Source organism: Pseudophryne corroboree, chromosome 2 (genome assembly GCF_028390025.1).
Source record: "Pseudophryne corroboree isolate aPseCor3 chromosome 2, aPseCor3.hap2, whole genome shotgun sequence".
Taxonomy (NCBI): domain Eukaryota; kingdom Metazoa; phylum Chordata; class Amphibia; order Anura; family Myobatrachidae; genus Pseudophryne; species Pseudophryne corroboree.
This window is the reverse complement of record NC_086445.1, coordinates 467,960,828-467,976,292: the sequence shown is the minus strand read 5'-3', so window position 1 is coordinate 467,976,292 and position 15,465 is coordinate 467,960,828. Positions and strand designations below refer to the sequence as shown.

The 15,465-nt window shown below is 44.1% G+C and overlaps 1 protein-coding gene across 1 annotated transcript in view; it reads left to right on the top strand.

The window, feature by feature from the left end:
• LOC135028869 (E3 SUMO-protein ligase RanBP2-like) overlaps window positions 1–15,465 on the top strand; it is a 306,830-nt gene that overhangs the window by 270,483 nt on the left and 20,882 nt on the right. Inside the window, exon 24 of the mRNA XM_063953806.1 lies at window positions 6,940–7,087. Coding sequence (XP_063809876.1) covers window positions 6,940–7,087 — 148 coding nt within the window. The remainder of the gene's footprint in view (window positions 1–6,939; window positions 7,088–15,465) is intronic.

Here is a 15,465-nt window from a genome sequence, read left to right as displayed (position 1 = left end):
TTACAGTTTACTGTACTGTAAGAGTATTTGTGGACTTTGATGGGTTAAATCCCCATTTTACAACACCCCCACCCCTCACAACCAAAAAAAAAGCTGCTTCTAAATCTTAACTGCAACCTCAAGAAGCTATAATCCTGGGTCAGCTCAGTTATTGGTAAGGTTTGTGTGTATACAGATTAGGTGCTGATCATATACATCAGTTATTTCTGATGGACCACTAGATTTAGTTTTTCCCCCTCTTGTATTAGTATGCATTGGTTCTTTGTCTCTTATTAAACAGTGGCACATCTTAACCTCCAACAATATGTGAGAAGCTCCACAGTAGGTAGAGAGAAACGTGGTTGGCCTAGTGGTTAGTATTGCTTCCCCACAGCCAAACCCGGTCTGTTTGGGTGCGATATGCATGTGTTCCCAAACAACAATTGAATAGTGACAATTGTTTGGGCATCTAAACAGTCCCGTGTAGACAGGATTTTTAGACTGCCAAAACAATTGGATTGACCCCATTGTGTGAAAAAAAAAACCCTAGCGACGGGACCCTGCACCGGCAAATGCATACACATTTGTAGATACGGGGAGCGACGGCGGGGCCCATGCTACAGTCGGCAACATGGCCCTCGCTAACAGCATCGCCCGTCAGCACTGCATGTAGGGCCGTGAAGGGATGCTGCTGACAACCTGCAGGAGCGCGCATTGTCAGCCATAGTGGGTACACACTAGACCAGTAATGGTGAACCTTTGACACTCAAGCTGTTGTTGAACTACACATCCCAGCATGCCCTGCTACAGTTTTAGCATGACCAAATAGCAAAACTGTAGCAGGGCCTGCTACGATGTGTAGTTCAACAGCTGGAGTACCAAAGGCTCCCCATCACTGCACTAGATGTGCTCGATGGAACAGTCCAATCCGCCTGATCGAAAGACATATTGTCTAGTATGTACCCATCTTGAAGGTAGAAGGGGGGAAAGGAGAGGGCAGATTTTGCTGAAAACAGAGCGCAGAGCCTAAATCCAGCTTGTTCTATGCAGTTGCTTTCTTGTGTTTTTAGTAGCCTTGAGCATATAACTCTTGTTATATATATTTTGCGAGATGTTCGTAAACTTGTGTATCTGCTGTTTTTACAGTTTGTAGAGTCACCTTTTTGGTTAATAAGAATTTTGTCATCTCTGAAGTCTTCTGGCACACAGGAGTCTTTCCAGTATTGCAGGTGTCTCTAAGTTAGTTTACTGTTAGCTCTCCTCCTGCATTTAAAGCTTCTGCCAGGATATTATCAATGCCTGTGCTTTTCCATTCAGGTTTCTAATTGTCCTCCATACCCACGTGAACTTTCAAATTCTGCTTGAAAACAGATTCACACCCCTGTCACCTAATTATGTAATCCACAGCTGGACTGAAACAAAAATGGCAATAAATGAGTCCCTGTGACAGACATGCCCAATCATACAGAGAAAGATGAAACCATGGATCTCTAACACCACCTTAGACATAGTGGAAGAATGGGCACATGTTAAGAACATTAGCCTTAACTCTACCTACACCTGAGTAGACAAATTAAATAACGCAAAGCAAATAATGAAGTATGGTGGATAGGAAAAACCCAAGAAATGGAAGAGGCCAGTAGAAAGCATGATCCACAGCTGCTGTACAGCACATTACGCAGCTGCAATGGAATACGTAGAACCTCCACCACAAACGTCCAAGAAATCTTAGATCCTGAGTTAGTGGAAAACAGTGACCTTCAATATTGTAGTGAAATCATGGCAATTCCCCAAAATGCAGATGAAATTAGACTAGCATTGTAAATTTGCATCAGTGGTAATCTGATCAGGCCTGGTAGGACATCCCAATAAGTGCATAGCGGCATGGTAAAAGTCCTGTAGGTGGGAATGAGCTACTGTAGTTACCAATGATGGGGCAAGGCATGGGTCATTGGTAGATTTATGGGGGTGAGGACATTGTCTGCCTGTAATGGAGTCATTTTAATTTGGTTCGTGTATGACATTGAGAGCCAGTGTATTGATTTGCCGTGGGGTGCAGCAGATGTACAATAAGATGTATTGAAGCGGGCATAAATGGATGAGGGGAATGCCCGATACTAGGACATTATGGTGTGTTGACTGTGCTGGAGAGTTGAAGGGAGGTTGGGTGGTAACTGGGAGGAGGAAAATCATTTGTTTTAGACATGGTAAACTTTAGATAGCATTTGGACATCCATGTGGAGATAGGTCTAGAGAGGTGGACTCGGGTGTCGTCTGCAGAGACTGAAAAAGCAATTTAGTTCACAAAGCGAAGAGTTGCAAAATGAGTAAAGCAGAGGGCCAGGAGCAGAGCCTTGCGGTGAGTTTGTGACTGAGGTAGAGACCCTAAGGGGCCGATTCAATTGTTTTATATTGTGGCTATTACTTGGGGGTGCAGAACGGAGCAATTCAATCGTTGCTCCATTTAGAAGCCCAGTAGCCGCCGGGCTGATATTTCTCAGTCTTCTGAGGTGCGAGAATAAATGTGTGCTATAGTAAATGAACAAAACTCGGACAAATTTGTTCATTCATGGATTGAACCAATTTGTATGAACGACTTGTTAGGGAGCAAATGGTCAACTGTCATTTGCTCTCATTCAGTACTAGATTTTCATTCCAACCAGCCAGATCTGGCAGATTATCTACCAGATAATTGTATAGTGTATGCCTAGCTTTACACTTTGTTGCAAGTAAATCATTAATCAGTTTAGAGAATGCAGTCTAGGTGGAATGTTGATGGCGGGAGCCTGTTTGCAAAAAGAGGAGAATGGAGTGGGACTGGGAAGTGCAGAAGGGAGATATGCGGTTATATATAGGATACTCAAGTAGTTTGGATAAAGGCAGACATAGCGGTAGTTATAGAGAGGCTGGGTCAAGCCATGATCCCTTTAAAGCAGTGGTTCCCAAACTGTGTGCCGTGGCACCATGGGGTGCCTCGGGACACTTGCAGGGGTGCCTCGGGTTGGTGGTCCAGAACCAATTCAAATTCTGCATGGTCAATGTAAAAAGCAAAACCAGTGTTAATGGCTGCCAATCATAAAATATATTGACAATCAGAAGCAAATCTTGTCCCTCACCACATAAGTTACCCTAAGGATGACATGTAAAGACAATTTATTTAATTTAATATTTCTTTCTAAAGTTTTCAATAAGAAACTATTGGCTTAGGGGTGCCGTGAAAAAATTCTGATACTCTAGGGTGCCGTGATTCAGAAAAGTTTGGGAACCACTGCTTTAAAGTATGGTTACATGAGTTTGTAAAATTTAATTATGCCGGAGAGGAAGGGGGGTTTGAAAAGTTGACTCGAAGTGAGCATGTTGTGAGTTACGGGGAGCTGAGATGTTGGGAGGGAACTTTGTCAGAGGGTTTATTGTACGATAGTTTGAGTGCAGAGGCTTCATACTTGGTTACTGGTCATACTTCACTGAGGGGATTGTAGGAGAAAATGGCTGTAGTGTGCTGTATTATGCATGAAGTGTTTTTTTGGAATGGTGGTAGCAGCAAAAGCATGACTGTGTACTTAAACAGAGAGTTTGAAGTATGTAAACATGTACAGGTTGAGTATCCCTTATCCAAAATGCTTGGGACCAGAGGTATTTTGGATATCGGATTTTTCCGTATTTTGGAATAATTGCATACCATAATGAGATATCATGGTGATGGGACCTAAATCTAAGCACAGAATGCATTTATGTTACATATACACCTTATACACACAGCCTGAAGGTAATTTTAGCCAATATTTTTTATAACTTTGTGCATTAAACAAAGTGTATCTACATTCACACAATTCATTTATGTTTCATATACACCTTATATACACAGCCTGAAGGTCATTTAATACAATATTTTTAATAACTTTGTGTATTAAACAAAGTTTGTGTACATTGAGCCATCAAAAAACAAAAGTTTTACTATCTCACTCTGACTCAAAAAAGTCCGTATTTCGGAATATTCCGTATTTCGGAATATTTGGATATGGGATACTCAACCTGTATTACGAAAACTGTAATGTCAAAGAACAGTTATGTAATATTTGAGTGTGACTAATGCAGCAAAGAATTCTAAAACATTCCTTTGTTCAAGTCACTGGAATGAGTGTGTACAAATACCAGTGTTTGCAAATTAGTTTTGTTCCTCCAATCATATTTTAGAAATGTATCTGTGTATAAAAGTGTAATACTCTGTGGACAGATGATTGGGGTCCACTTGGCAGATTCTCCTGCGAGAACTGGTCATCATTGACAGTTGTAATGTGGCCCACACACGGTGCTATTTGTGCTAGGTGTGATTTTAGCCTATGCTATGTGTGCTATGCGATTTGGAGTGTGTACACTCTGCTATTTGTGCTGGGTGCGATTTGAGCCTATACAATGTGTGCTATGCGATTGAGTGTACACACAGTGCTATTTGAACTACATCGGATTTTGAGTACACTTAATGTACTTTGTGAGTACAAAAAATGCCTGCACATACTATTTTGCCTTGAGATATGGACTAGACGGGAGCACGCATCGCAAGGGACAATACACATGGTGCGATTTGAACTAGGTGCAACGCTATTTGAAGTAGAGAGATCAAATAACATGCGAGAATTGCACAGAGTCTGGGTACCATAAGACTGCAGAATATTCTTCTGGGAGTAGATCCAAAGGAGACCAGGTGGCCTGGGCAGCAGAGTTGTCAAGGTATTGGGAAACTGTTCAGGGGTAACTGTACAAAGAAAAATGAGTTGGAGTGCACCAAAATAAACTCCATTCTTTTTCTTTCTTGTAAGTTTAACTTCGTTACGATGAGTACGGTAGCACTGCTTCCCTCTATACAATAAACAAGTTTATAATTATATTTGAAAATACATTAGGGGAATCAGGCATTCTTTTTGGTGCAAAAGAAATACTGACAAACTAATATTTCTGTGTTGGACAACTTTTATACCTGTTAATGAAACTGTCCAGGGGGACAATAAATGAGGCAACAAGAAGGTGTAGAGGAGAAAATACAGTGTGGACTTCACAGTAAAAAAAAGAAAAGGATTGTTCGGATGGTAGGAGGTGCAGTTTAGAGATGATAGAATGTTTATTCCACTCCTTTTCGGCTGGATTCAATTGGCCCCGGTTACTAATCATGATTGCCAGGGCCTTTCAGTGAAAGGCCTCTATACATCCGCAATCAATCGTGGCAATTTTGCATTTTGCAGATGATTGTACAAATAAATCTGCAATGTATGGGGTTCACCAATCGCAGGTTCAGACCAAAAATTGATTGGGATTGTTAAATCAGGTTGTTCAACATGTTGGATTTCACAGATGAATTAGGGCTGTAGATTGCTAGTGTACGGTAACAATCAGCAGATTTGCATACTGCTTCTAGTAAACTGCTGAGCCTTTCAAGATTAAGAGATCTGTATTTGCTGAAAATGATCTGCAAATCACTGAAAAATATCTAATGTATGGGCACAGATTGGTGGATTGGTGAATCTTTAAATCTGTGTAAAAAAATAAATAATAAAATGGCATGGTGATCACAGATGCATAAGATGTCAGTCACAAGCGAGCAGGGCATACATGCAAGCAGGATTTGAGGATGTAAGGTTTGCTTTTGCAGGTCGACAGGTGCAAGTAAAAATGATTCATTGGTGCAGACTAGCAGGGAGAGAGGTAATAAAGCGGGAAGAATTGGTGGAATGAGAAGTAGGATGCTGAAGACAGTAGGCGGTTGGAGAGATGTGTGGTGAACGTGAGCAGGAGAAAGTAAATTGAATAGATGTATGGTGAGGAGATGAATGTGGATTAGCTGGTATGCAGTGGGAATGTTGACACTTTTTTAATGTCGTCATTCAGTACATGAACCAGGAGGTTGAGAAGTGGGAAATGCATTTCACGCATGTCAGCAGTACAGCAGTCAGCATGATTGGTTGTTTTTTCTTTAAACTTTTTTTTTATTGAGGTATTGTCAAATGTATTACAGGAGAAGAAAGATAGGGTAAAGACAGTGACTCAACATTTGGTATCCGTCAATACATACACACATTGTTAACAGCAAATGGGAAAAATTGAAACGGCGAAAGTGATATACTAACTTGACGTTGATCAAAATCCGGTTTAGGGGTAATTAGCAAAGTCAGCATGATTATTAATAATCATGTTCACATTTGTACTGCCAGTGGCTGTAAAATGCTTTCTGGAGCTTTTCACACTTGCTGACCTCCTGGTGTCTGAGCCCACATACTGCTTGTTGACATTACAAATGTAGATAAGACACATATTCTAGTTAGCTTGGTTAGGTAATGAGGTTGTAGAGGAACACTGAATCCGAATTGTGTGGGGCAGTGGAGGAGGTGGAGTGCACTTTACTACCCCCTGGCTGGGGTTGATGGCAGGCAGTCTCTGAGGTACAGCATGCTGACAGTTGGGCTCAGTGGGTCCTGCAGTCACAGAGATGGCACCAGCAATCACAGTTGAGCTGGGTGGGGGTAACTGAAGAGATACAGAAATGGCAATGAAAGTGGAGCTCGGCCGGAACTACCTCTTAATGGAGACGGTATTTCTATAAATCCTAAAACAGTCTTGTTTGTGGTGTAATGTCACTCTGTGTGTCATTTACCAACATTATCCACAAATAGCTGATGCTTGTGAGTGTGGGATTGGGCATAGGACTAATGTACTGTTACCTGTAACATCTGTCCATACGCCATATAAGGCACTAGATTTTTTTTTTTTTTTCTATAACAAACTTAACTATTTACTATTTGTAAGCTCTCCGAGATTTCATTTGTAGTTTTTTTGGTCACAAGGCAAAATATAAATGAGGCATCTGTTCCAAAAATGGTTGGGGGTGTGTGTATAGAATTGAAGGTGTTTAAGAAGCGTTGCTAACAATAGTTATGTCACACATTAAGGTTTTTATTTTTATCTGTTCAGGAATCTCCGAAAACAGAAGGAAGGAATGGACTTGCTGAGGCAGCAGACCCTTTCCATATAAAACATGAAGGCCCAGACACCTCTTCTCAGGAACCCGTAGACTTGTCATCCAAAACAGAATCACTGAAGCTGGATTCTGACAGCCCAGGTATTTTAATTTTGTTTTACCAGAACTTATTTGGGCGATTTGCTTGTGATGCACGGGACAACTTCACAAATTCAAACAACATACTTCTCCAAAATACCAAGATTTTAGTGGGTCTTAAGTTATAGGGTAAGGCATTGCTACTAAGCAGGTAGGTTTGCATATAACAATTTCTTAACAGACCAGTTTAGAAGGAAAACATTTTTAAAAGAGTTTGATGCACGGGACTTTATGTTCGTTTGTAGTGCAGCTGTGTGATTGTCACTGCGTCAGCAGAGTAATGCAGTGCCAATGTTGGCTCCTCTTCCTTACTGTCATTTAGCTGGAAAGTAATTATATCGCAGATTTGATCTAGCAATTGATTTTCCGGGATGTAGTTATGTGACCAGCGGTCAGGAGACCGCCGGTCACAATACCTCCTCCTACATCCCGCCCACTTACAATCCCGACAGTCGGCATGAGGACTAGCAGGGACTCGTCCCACTCATGGGTGTCCACGACACCCATAGATTGGGAATAAGACCTGTGGTGAGTGCAGCTTGCCACCGAGCCTGCAGCGTGGTGAGCCTGCAAGGGGCTTGTTGCGCTCCCCCCCCCCCCCCCCCCTGCTGGCATACGCCGCTGGAATCCTGCCGTCAGTATGGTGACCGGCTGTCTCCTGAATGCCGATCACGCATTCCCAACTGGATTTTCCCTGCTTGTTGTTTTTGGCTGCTTTGGTACACATCCAGTGTCTGCAATGACTCCAAGGCTTTTTAGGTTTAAAGAGGATATACTCACTAGCACAGTGGTTCCCAAACGCAATCTTTAAGGCACCCCAACAATCCAGGTTTTAAGGATATCCAAGCATATGCACAAGTGACTTAATTAAGACCTCAGTCAGTTTGATTATACCATTTCTGTAGAAGCAGGAATATCCGTAATTCCTGAACTGTTGGGGTGCCTTAAGGACCGTGTTTGGGAACCACTGCACTAGTGGATTTCTCCTAGGCGTATGTATCGGTGCATGGTTCCAACCTTATCTGGAACTACAGTATTTCGATTTTGCAAAAGCATTCGATACAGTCCCTCACAGGAGACGGATCATCAAGTGAAGGGAACTTGGCCTAGGATATACTATTTGCACATAGGGCCTAATTCAGAGTTGATCGCAGCAGCAAATTTGTTAGCAGTTGGGCAAAACCATGTGCACTGCAGGTGTGCAGATATAACATTTGCAGAGAGAGTTAGATGGGTGGGTTATTTTGTTTCTGTGCAGGGTAAACACTGGCTGCTTTATTTTTACACTGCAATTTGGATTTCAGTTTGAACACACCCCACCCAAATCTAACACTCTCTGCACACGTTATATCTGACACACCTGCGGTGCACATGGTTTTGCCCAACTGCTAACAAATTTGCTGCTGCGATCAACTCTGAATTACCCCCATGGATAGGTAATTGGCTGGATAACCGAGTACAACGAGTAGTGGTCAACGGGATGTTCTCCAGCTGGGCACGAGTAGTCGGCGGAATACCACGAGGGTCTATACTTGGCCCGCTACTGTTCAATATATGTATCAATGATCTAGGAATAGGCCTGGAAAGCACAGTGTCAATCTTTGCAGATGATACTAAACTGTGTAAGGTAATTAATTCGGAAAGCGATGTGGTGTCTCTATAGAATGACTTATTTAAACTTGAAACCTGGGAATGAGGTTTTATATAGAAAAATGCAAAGTTGTGCATTTTGGGACAAAAAACACACATGCATCCTACACTCTAAATGGGGGAAAAATTTAGGGGTAACCGTGGTGGAGAAAGATTTGGGGGTGCTCATAGATAATAGGCTTAATAACAGTACACAATGTCAAACTGCAACAAAGAAGGCAAATAAAGTGCTTGCGTGCATAAAACGGGGCATTGAGACAAGGGACGAGGATGTAATCCTGCCACTGTACAAATCTTTGGTACGTCCACATCTTGAATATTGTGTTCAGATTTGGGCACCATATTATAAAAACAGATATCAGGGAACTAGAAAGAGTTCAAAGGCAAGCTACTAAATTGATTTAAAAGGTTAGCGACACCGGGATATGAGGAAAGGCTTACTAGGTTAAATGTATACACTAGAAAAGAGGACACCTTATTAATTTATTCAAATATGTAAAGGGTCATTACAAGGAGTAAGCAGGGGATCTGTCTATTAAAATAAATCTGTATAGGACACGTGGGCACTCGCTGAGGCTAGAGGAGAGAAAATTCCATACACAACTTAGGAAAGGGTTCTTCACGGTAAGGGCAATAAAGATTTGGAACTCCCTGCCGTAGAAGGTAATAATGGCAGACTCTGTAAAGTCATTTAAAAACTGATTGGACACACTTTTTTTTTTTTTTCAAAAACTGTTTTATTATAGTTTTTTGTTAGGAAAGATGGGTACATGGACAGTGATAATTCTGACAGTAAATAGTAGGTCATAACAAATGTGGACGAATACTCAATGATATTGTACCGAAACAGACCAAGAACAATAGTGGACAACTACATCTGTCTTCGAGAAAACAGGCACAATGCTTAACAGGAAAAGGGTAAGGGTAGGGATGGATAAAGGGGGTAGGGGGGGGGGAGGCGCTTCCAGAGTGTGCGGGCACATTAATAAACATCAAGATGAAGGTAGCAACATGTGCATTAATAAAGCATATTGAAGGCAAAAAACTTAAACAGTGCAACTGTAATAGGAGTGTTGGCCTGAAGCCACTAAGTTAGGGGAAAGAGGGAGAGAAGAGGAAAATATGGAGGAAAATCAATACAGTTTACCTAAATTAGTGAGATATCACATGACTTCTAATACAGGATTGTAGGCGGCACAGACCCAATAGGGTGGGAGAGATAGATAGACAGAAAATGAAGAGGGAGAGGTGGGACAGAGGAGAGACACATGGAGCCTGAAGCTCTGAAATTATCTGGCCATTGTCCAGGAAGTGTTTTCAAAGGTCTGGATAAATGTGGCGTGAGTCGATGAGTCTAAGGTGGTGATATAGGGGTCCCACTTCCTATGATAGCTCACAAGACCTGGGTGGTCAGGGAGTTGGACGGTCCTACGGTCTAGGTAGAGGTTTTGTAACATAATTTTTTAAACTTCCCGTAGTGATGGGGCAGAACTAACAGTCCAGTGTTTCAAGATAGTCTTTTTCGCGACCGTAAAGAGCATAGTGAACAAGGATTTAAGGCCCTTGACGTCATTCCATATTTTGAAGTTTATGCAGAGACACGCCAGGGGGTCGGGTTTCAAGGAGAGCGAGAAATGACTGTTGATAAACCCAAAAAGCTTATTCCAAAAACGCCTGATCTTGGTACAATTCCAGAGACAGTGAAAGAAATCAGCTCTCGCCCCCCTGCATTTCGGGCATCTGTCAGAGATAGATGGGTCGATGTAGGATTGGGTACAGGGAGGGAGGTAGGCTCTGTGTATGGATTTGAGATGAACCTCTTGCAGATAGGCTGATCCCAAGGTAGACATGGTGGAGAGAAAATGTTGGGTGATGGATTCATATGGAGGTATTTCAGGAATATCTGTTTTCCAGGAAGCAATCAGTTTTTGTATGTAGGGCGTGGCGGGGTCGTTGACTATGAGAGTGTATATGTTTCTCTATCGTCCTAGTGGATGCTGGGGTTCCTGAAAGGACCATGGGGAATAGCGGCTCCGCAGGAGACAGGGCACAAAAAGTAAAGCTTTAGGATCAGGTGGTGTGCACTGGCTCCTCCCCCTATGACCCTCCTCCAAGCCTCAGTTAGATTTTTGTGCCCGGCCGAGAAGGGTGCAATCTAGGTGGCTCTCCTAAAGAGCTGCTTAGAAAAGTTTAGCTTAGGTTTTTTATTTTACAGTGAGTCCTGCTGGCAACAGGATCACTGCAACGAGGGACTTAGGGGAGAAGAAGTGAACTCACCTGCGTGCAGGATGGATTGGCTTCTTTGGCTACTGGACATTAGCTCCAGAGGGACGATCACAGGTACAGCCTGGATGGTCACCGGAGCCTCGCCGCCGGCCCCCTTGCAGATGCTGAAACAAGAAGAAGGTCCAGAATCGGCGGCATGAAGACTCCTCAGTCTTCTTAAGGTAGCGCACAGCACTGCAGCTGTGCGCCATTTCCTCTCAGCACACTTCACACGGCAGTCACTGAGGGTGCAGGGCGCTGGAAGGGGGGCGCCCTGGGAGGCAATGAAAACCTATTTTTGGCTAAAAATACCTCACATATAGCCTCCGGGGGCTATATGGAGATATTTAACCCCTGCCAGAATCCGTTAAGAGCGGGAGACGAGGCAGCCGAAAAAGGGGCGGGGCCTATCTCCTCAGCACACAGCGCCATTTTCCCTCACAGAAAGGCTGGAGGGAAGGCTCCCAGGCTCTCCCCTGCACTGCACTACAGAAACAGGGTTAAAACAGAGAGGGGGGGCACTAATTTGGCGTTAGAAATATATAAAAAAGATGCTATAAGGGAAAACACTTATATAAGGTTGTCCCTATATAATTATAGCGTTTTTGGTGTGTGCTGGCAAACTCTCCCTCTGTCTCTCCAAAGGGCTAGTAGGTCCTGTCCTCTATCAGAGCATTCCCTGTGTGTGTGCTGTGTGTCGGTACGTGTGTGTCGACATGTATGAGGACGATGTTGGTGAGGAGGCGGAGCAATTGCCTGTAATGGTGATGTCACTCTCTAGGGAGTCGACACCGGAATGGATGGCTTATTTAGGGAATTACGTGATAATGTCAACACGCGGCAAGGTCGGTTGACGACATGAGACGGCCGACAAACAATTAGTACCGGTCCAGACGTCTCAAAAACACCGTCAGGGGTTTTAAAACGCCCGTTTACTTTAGTCGGTCGACACAGACACAGAGAGGGACACTGAATCCAGTGTCGACGGTGAATAAACAAACGTATTCCTTATTAGGGCCACACGTTAAGGGCAATGAAGGAGGTGTTACATATTTCTGATACTACAAGTACCACAAAAGAGGGTATTATGTGGGATGTGAAAAAACTACCGTAGTTTTTCCTGAATCAGATAAATTAAATGAAGTGTGTGATGATGCGTGGGTTCCCCCCGATAGAAAATATGGGCGGTATACCCTTTCCCGCCAGAAGTTAGGGCGCGTTGGGAAACACCCCTTAGGGTGGATAAGGCGCTCACACGCTTATCAGAACAAGTGGCGGTACCGTCTATAGATAGGGCCGTCCTCAAGGAGCCAGCTGACAGGAGGCTGGAAAATATCATAAAAAGTATATACACACATACTGGTGTTATACTGCGACCAGCGATCGCCTCAGCCTGGATGTGCAGAGCTGGGGTGGCTTGGTCGGATTCCCTGACTAAAAATATTGATACCCTTGACAGGGACAGTATTTTATTGACTATAGAACATTTAAAGGATGCATTTCTATATATGCGAGATGCACAGAGGGATATTTGCACTCTGGCATCAAGAGTAAGTGCGATGTCCATATCTGCCAGAAGATGTTTATGGACACGACAGTGGTCAGGTGATGCAGATTCCAAACGGCACAAAGGTGTATTGCCGTATAAAGGAAGAGGAGTTATTTGGGGTCGGTCCATCGGACCTGGTGGCCACGGCAACTGCTGGAAAATCCACCGTTTTTTACCCTAAGTCACATCTCTGCAGAAAAAGACACCGTCTTTTCAGCTTCAGTCCTTTCGTCCCTATAAGAGTCATATCTGCCCAGGGATAGAGGAAAGGGAAGAAGACTGCAGCAGGCAGCCCATTCCCAGGAACAGAAGCGTTCCACCGCTTCTGACAAGCTCTCAGCATGACGCTGAGACCGTACAGGACCCCTGGATCCTACAAGTAGTATCCCAGGGGTACAGATTGGAATGTCGAGACGTTTCCCCTGCGCAGGCTCCTGAAGTCTGCTTTACCAAGGTCTCCCTCCGACAAGGAGGCAGTATGGGAAACAATTCACGAGCTGTATTCCCAGCAGGTGATAATTAAATTACCCCTCCTACAACAAGAAAAGGGGTATTATTCCACACTATATTGTGGTACTGAAGCCAGAAGGCTAGGTGAGACCTATTCTAAATCTAAAAAAATTTGAACATTTACAAAGGTTCAAATCAAGATGGAGTCACTCAGAGCAGTGATAACGAACCGGGAAGAAGGGGACTATATGGTGTCCCGAGACATCAGGGATGCTTACCTCCATGTCCCAAATTTGCCCTTATCACTAAGGGTACCTCAGGTTCGTGGTACAGAACTGTCACTATCAGTTTCAGACGCTGCCGTTTGGATTGTCCACGGCACCCCGGGTCTTTACCAAGGTAATGGCCGAAATGATGGTTCTTCTTCGAAGAAAAGGCGTCTTAATTATCCCTTACTTGGACGATCTCCTGATAAGGGCAAAGTCCAGGGAACAGTTGGAGGTCGGAGTAGCACTATCTCGGATACTGTTACAACAGCAGGGGTGGATTCTAAATATTCCAAAATCGCAGCTGATCCCGACAACAAGTCTCCTGTGCTTAGGGATGATTCTGGACACAGTCCAGAAAAAGGTGTTTCTCCCGGAAGAGAAAGCCAGGGAGTTATCCGAGCTAGTCAGGAACCTCCTAAAATCAGTGCATCATTGCACAAGGGCCATGATAAAAAAATGGTGACTTCCTTCGAAGCAATTCCAGTCGGCAGATTTCATGCAAGAACTTTTCAGTGGGATCTGCTGGACAAATGGTCCGGATCGCATCTTCAGATGCATCAGCGGATAACCCTATATCCAAGGACAAGGGTGTCTCTCCTGTGGTGGTTACAGAGTGCTCATCTTCTAGAGGGCCGCAGATTCGGCATTCAGTTTTGGATGTTGGTGACCACGGAGGCCAGCCCGAGAGGCTGGGGAGCAGTCACACAGGGAAAAAATTTCCAGGGAGTGTGATCAAGTCTGGAGACTTTTCTCCACATAAATATAGCTAAGGGTAAATTTATAATGCTCTAAGCTTAGCAAGACCTCTGCTTCAAGGTCAGCCGGTATTGATCCAGTGGGATAAAACATCACGGCAGTCGCCCACGTAAATAGACAGGGCGGCACAAGAAGCAGGAGGGCAGTGGCAAAAACTGCAAGGACTTTTCGCTGGGCGGAAAATCATGTGATAGCACTGTCAGCAGTGTTTCATTCCGGGAATGGAAACTGGGAAGCAGACTTCCTCAGTAGGCACGACCTCCACCCGGCAGAGTGGGAACTTCATGGGGAATTTTTCCACATGATTGTAAACCGTTGGGAATTACCAAAGGTGGACATGATGGCGTCCCGTCTGAACAAAAAACGGGACAGGTATTGCGCCAGGTTAAGAGACCCTCAGGCAATAGCTGTGGACGTTCTGGTAACACCGTGGGTGTACCAGTCGGTGTATGTGTTCCATCCTCTGCTTTTCATACCTAAGGTACTGAGAATTATAAGACGTAGAGGAGTAAGAACTATACTCATGGCTCCGGATTGGCCAAGAAGGACTTGGTACCCGGAACTTCAAGAGATGCTCACAGAGGACTTATGGCCTCTGCCGCTAAGAAGGGACTTGTTTCAGCAAGTACCATGTCTGTTCCAAGACTTACCGCAGCTGCGTTTGACGGCATGGCGGTGGAACGCCGGATCCTAAGGGAAAAGGCATTCAGGAAGAGGTCATTCCTACCCTGGTCAAAGCCAGAAAGGAGGTGACCGCACAACATTATCACCACATGTGGCGAAAATATGTTGCGTGGTGTGAGGCCAGGAAGGCCCCACGAAGAAATTTCAACTCGGTCGATTCCTGCATTTCCTGCAAACAGGAGTGTCTATGGGCCTCAAATTGGGGTCCATTAAGGTTCAAATTTCGGCCCTGTCGATTTTTCTTCCAGAAAGAATTGGCTTCAGTTCCTGAAGTCCAGAAGTTTGTCAAGGGAGTATTGCATATACAACCCCCTTTTGTGCCTCCAGTGGCACTGTGGGATCTCAACGTAGTTCTGGGATTCCTCAAAACACATTGGTTTAAAACCAGTCAAATCTGTGGATTTGAAGCATCTCACATGAAAAGTGAACATGCTCTTGGACCTGGCCTGGACCAGGCGAGTGTCAAATTGGTGGTTTTTTTCTCAAAAAAGCCCATATCTGTTTGTCCATTCGGACAGGGCAGAGCTGCGGACTCGTCCCCAGTTCTCTCCCTAAGGTGGTGTCAGTGTTTCACCTGAACCAGCTTATTGTGGTGTCTTGCGCCTACTAGGGACTTGGAGGACTCCAAGTTGCTAGATGTGGTCAGGGCCCTGAAAATATAGGTTCCAGGACGGCTGGAGTCAGGAAAACTGACTTGCTGTTATCCTGTATGCACCCAACAAACTGGGTGCTCTTGCTTCTAAGCAGACTTTTGCTAG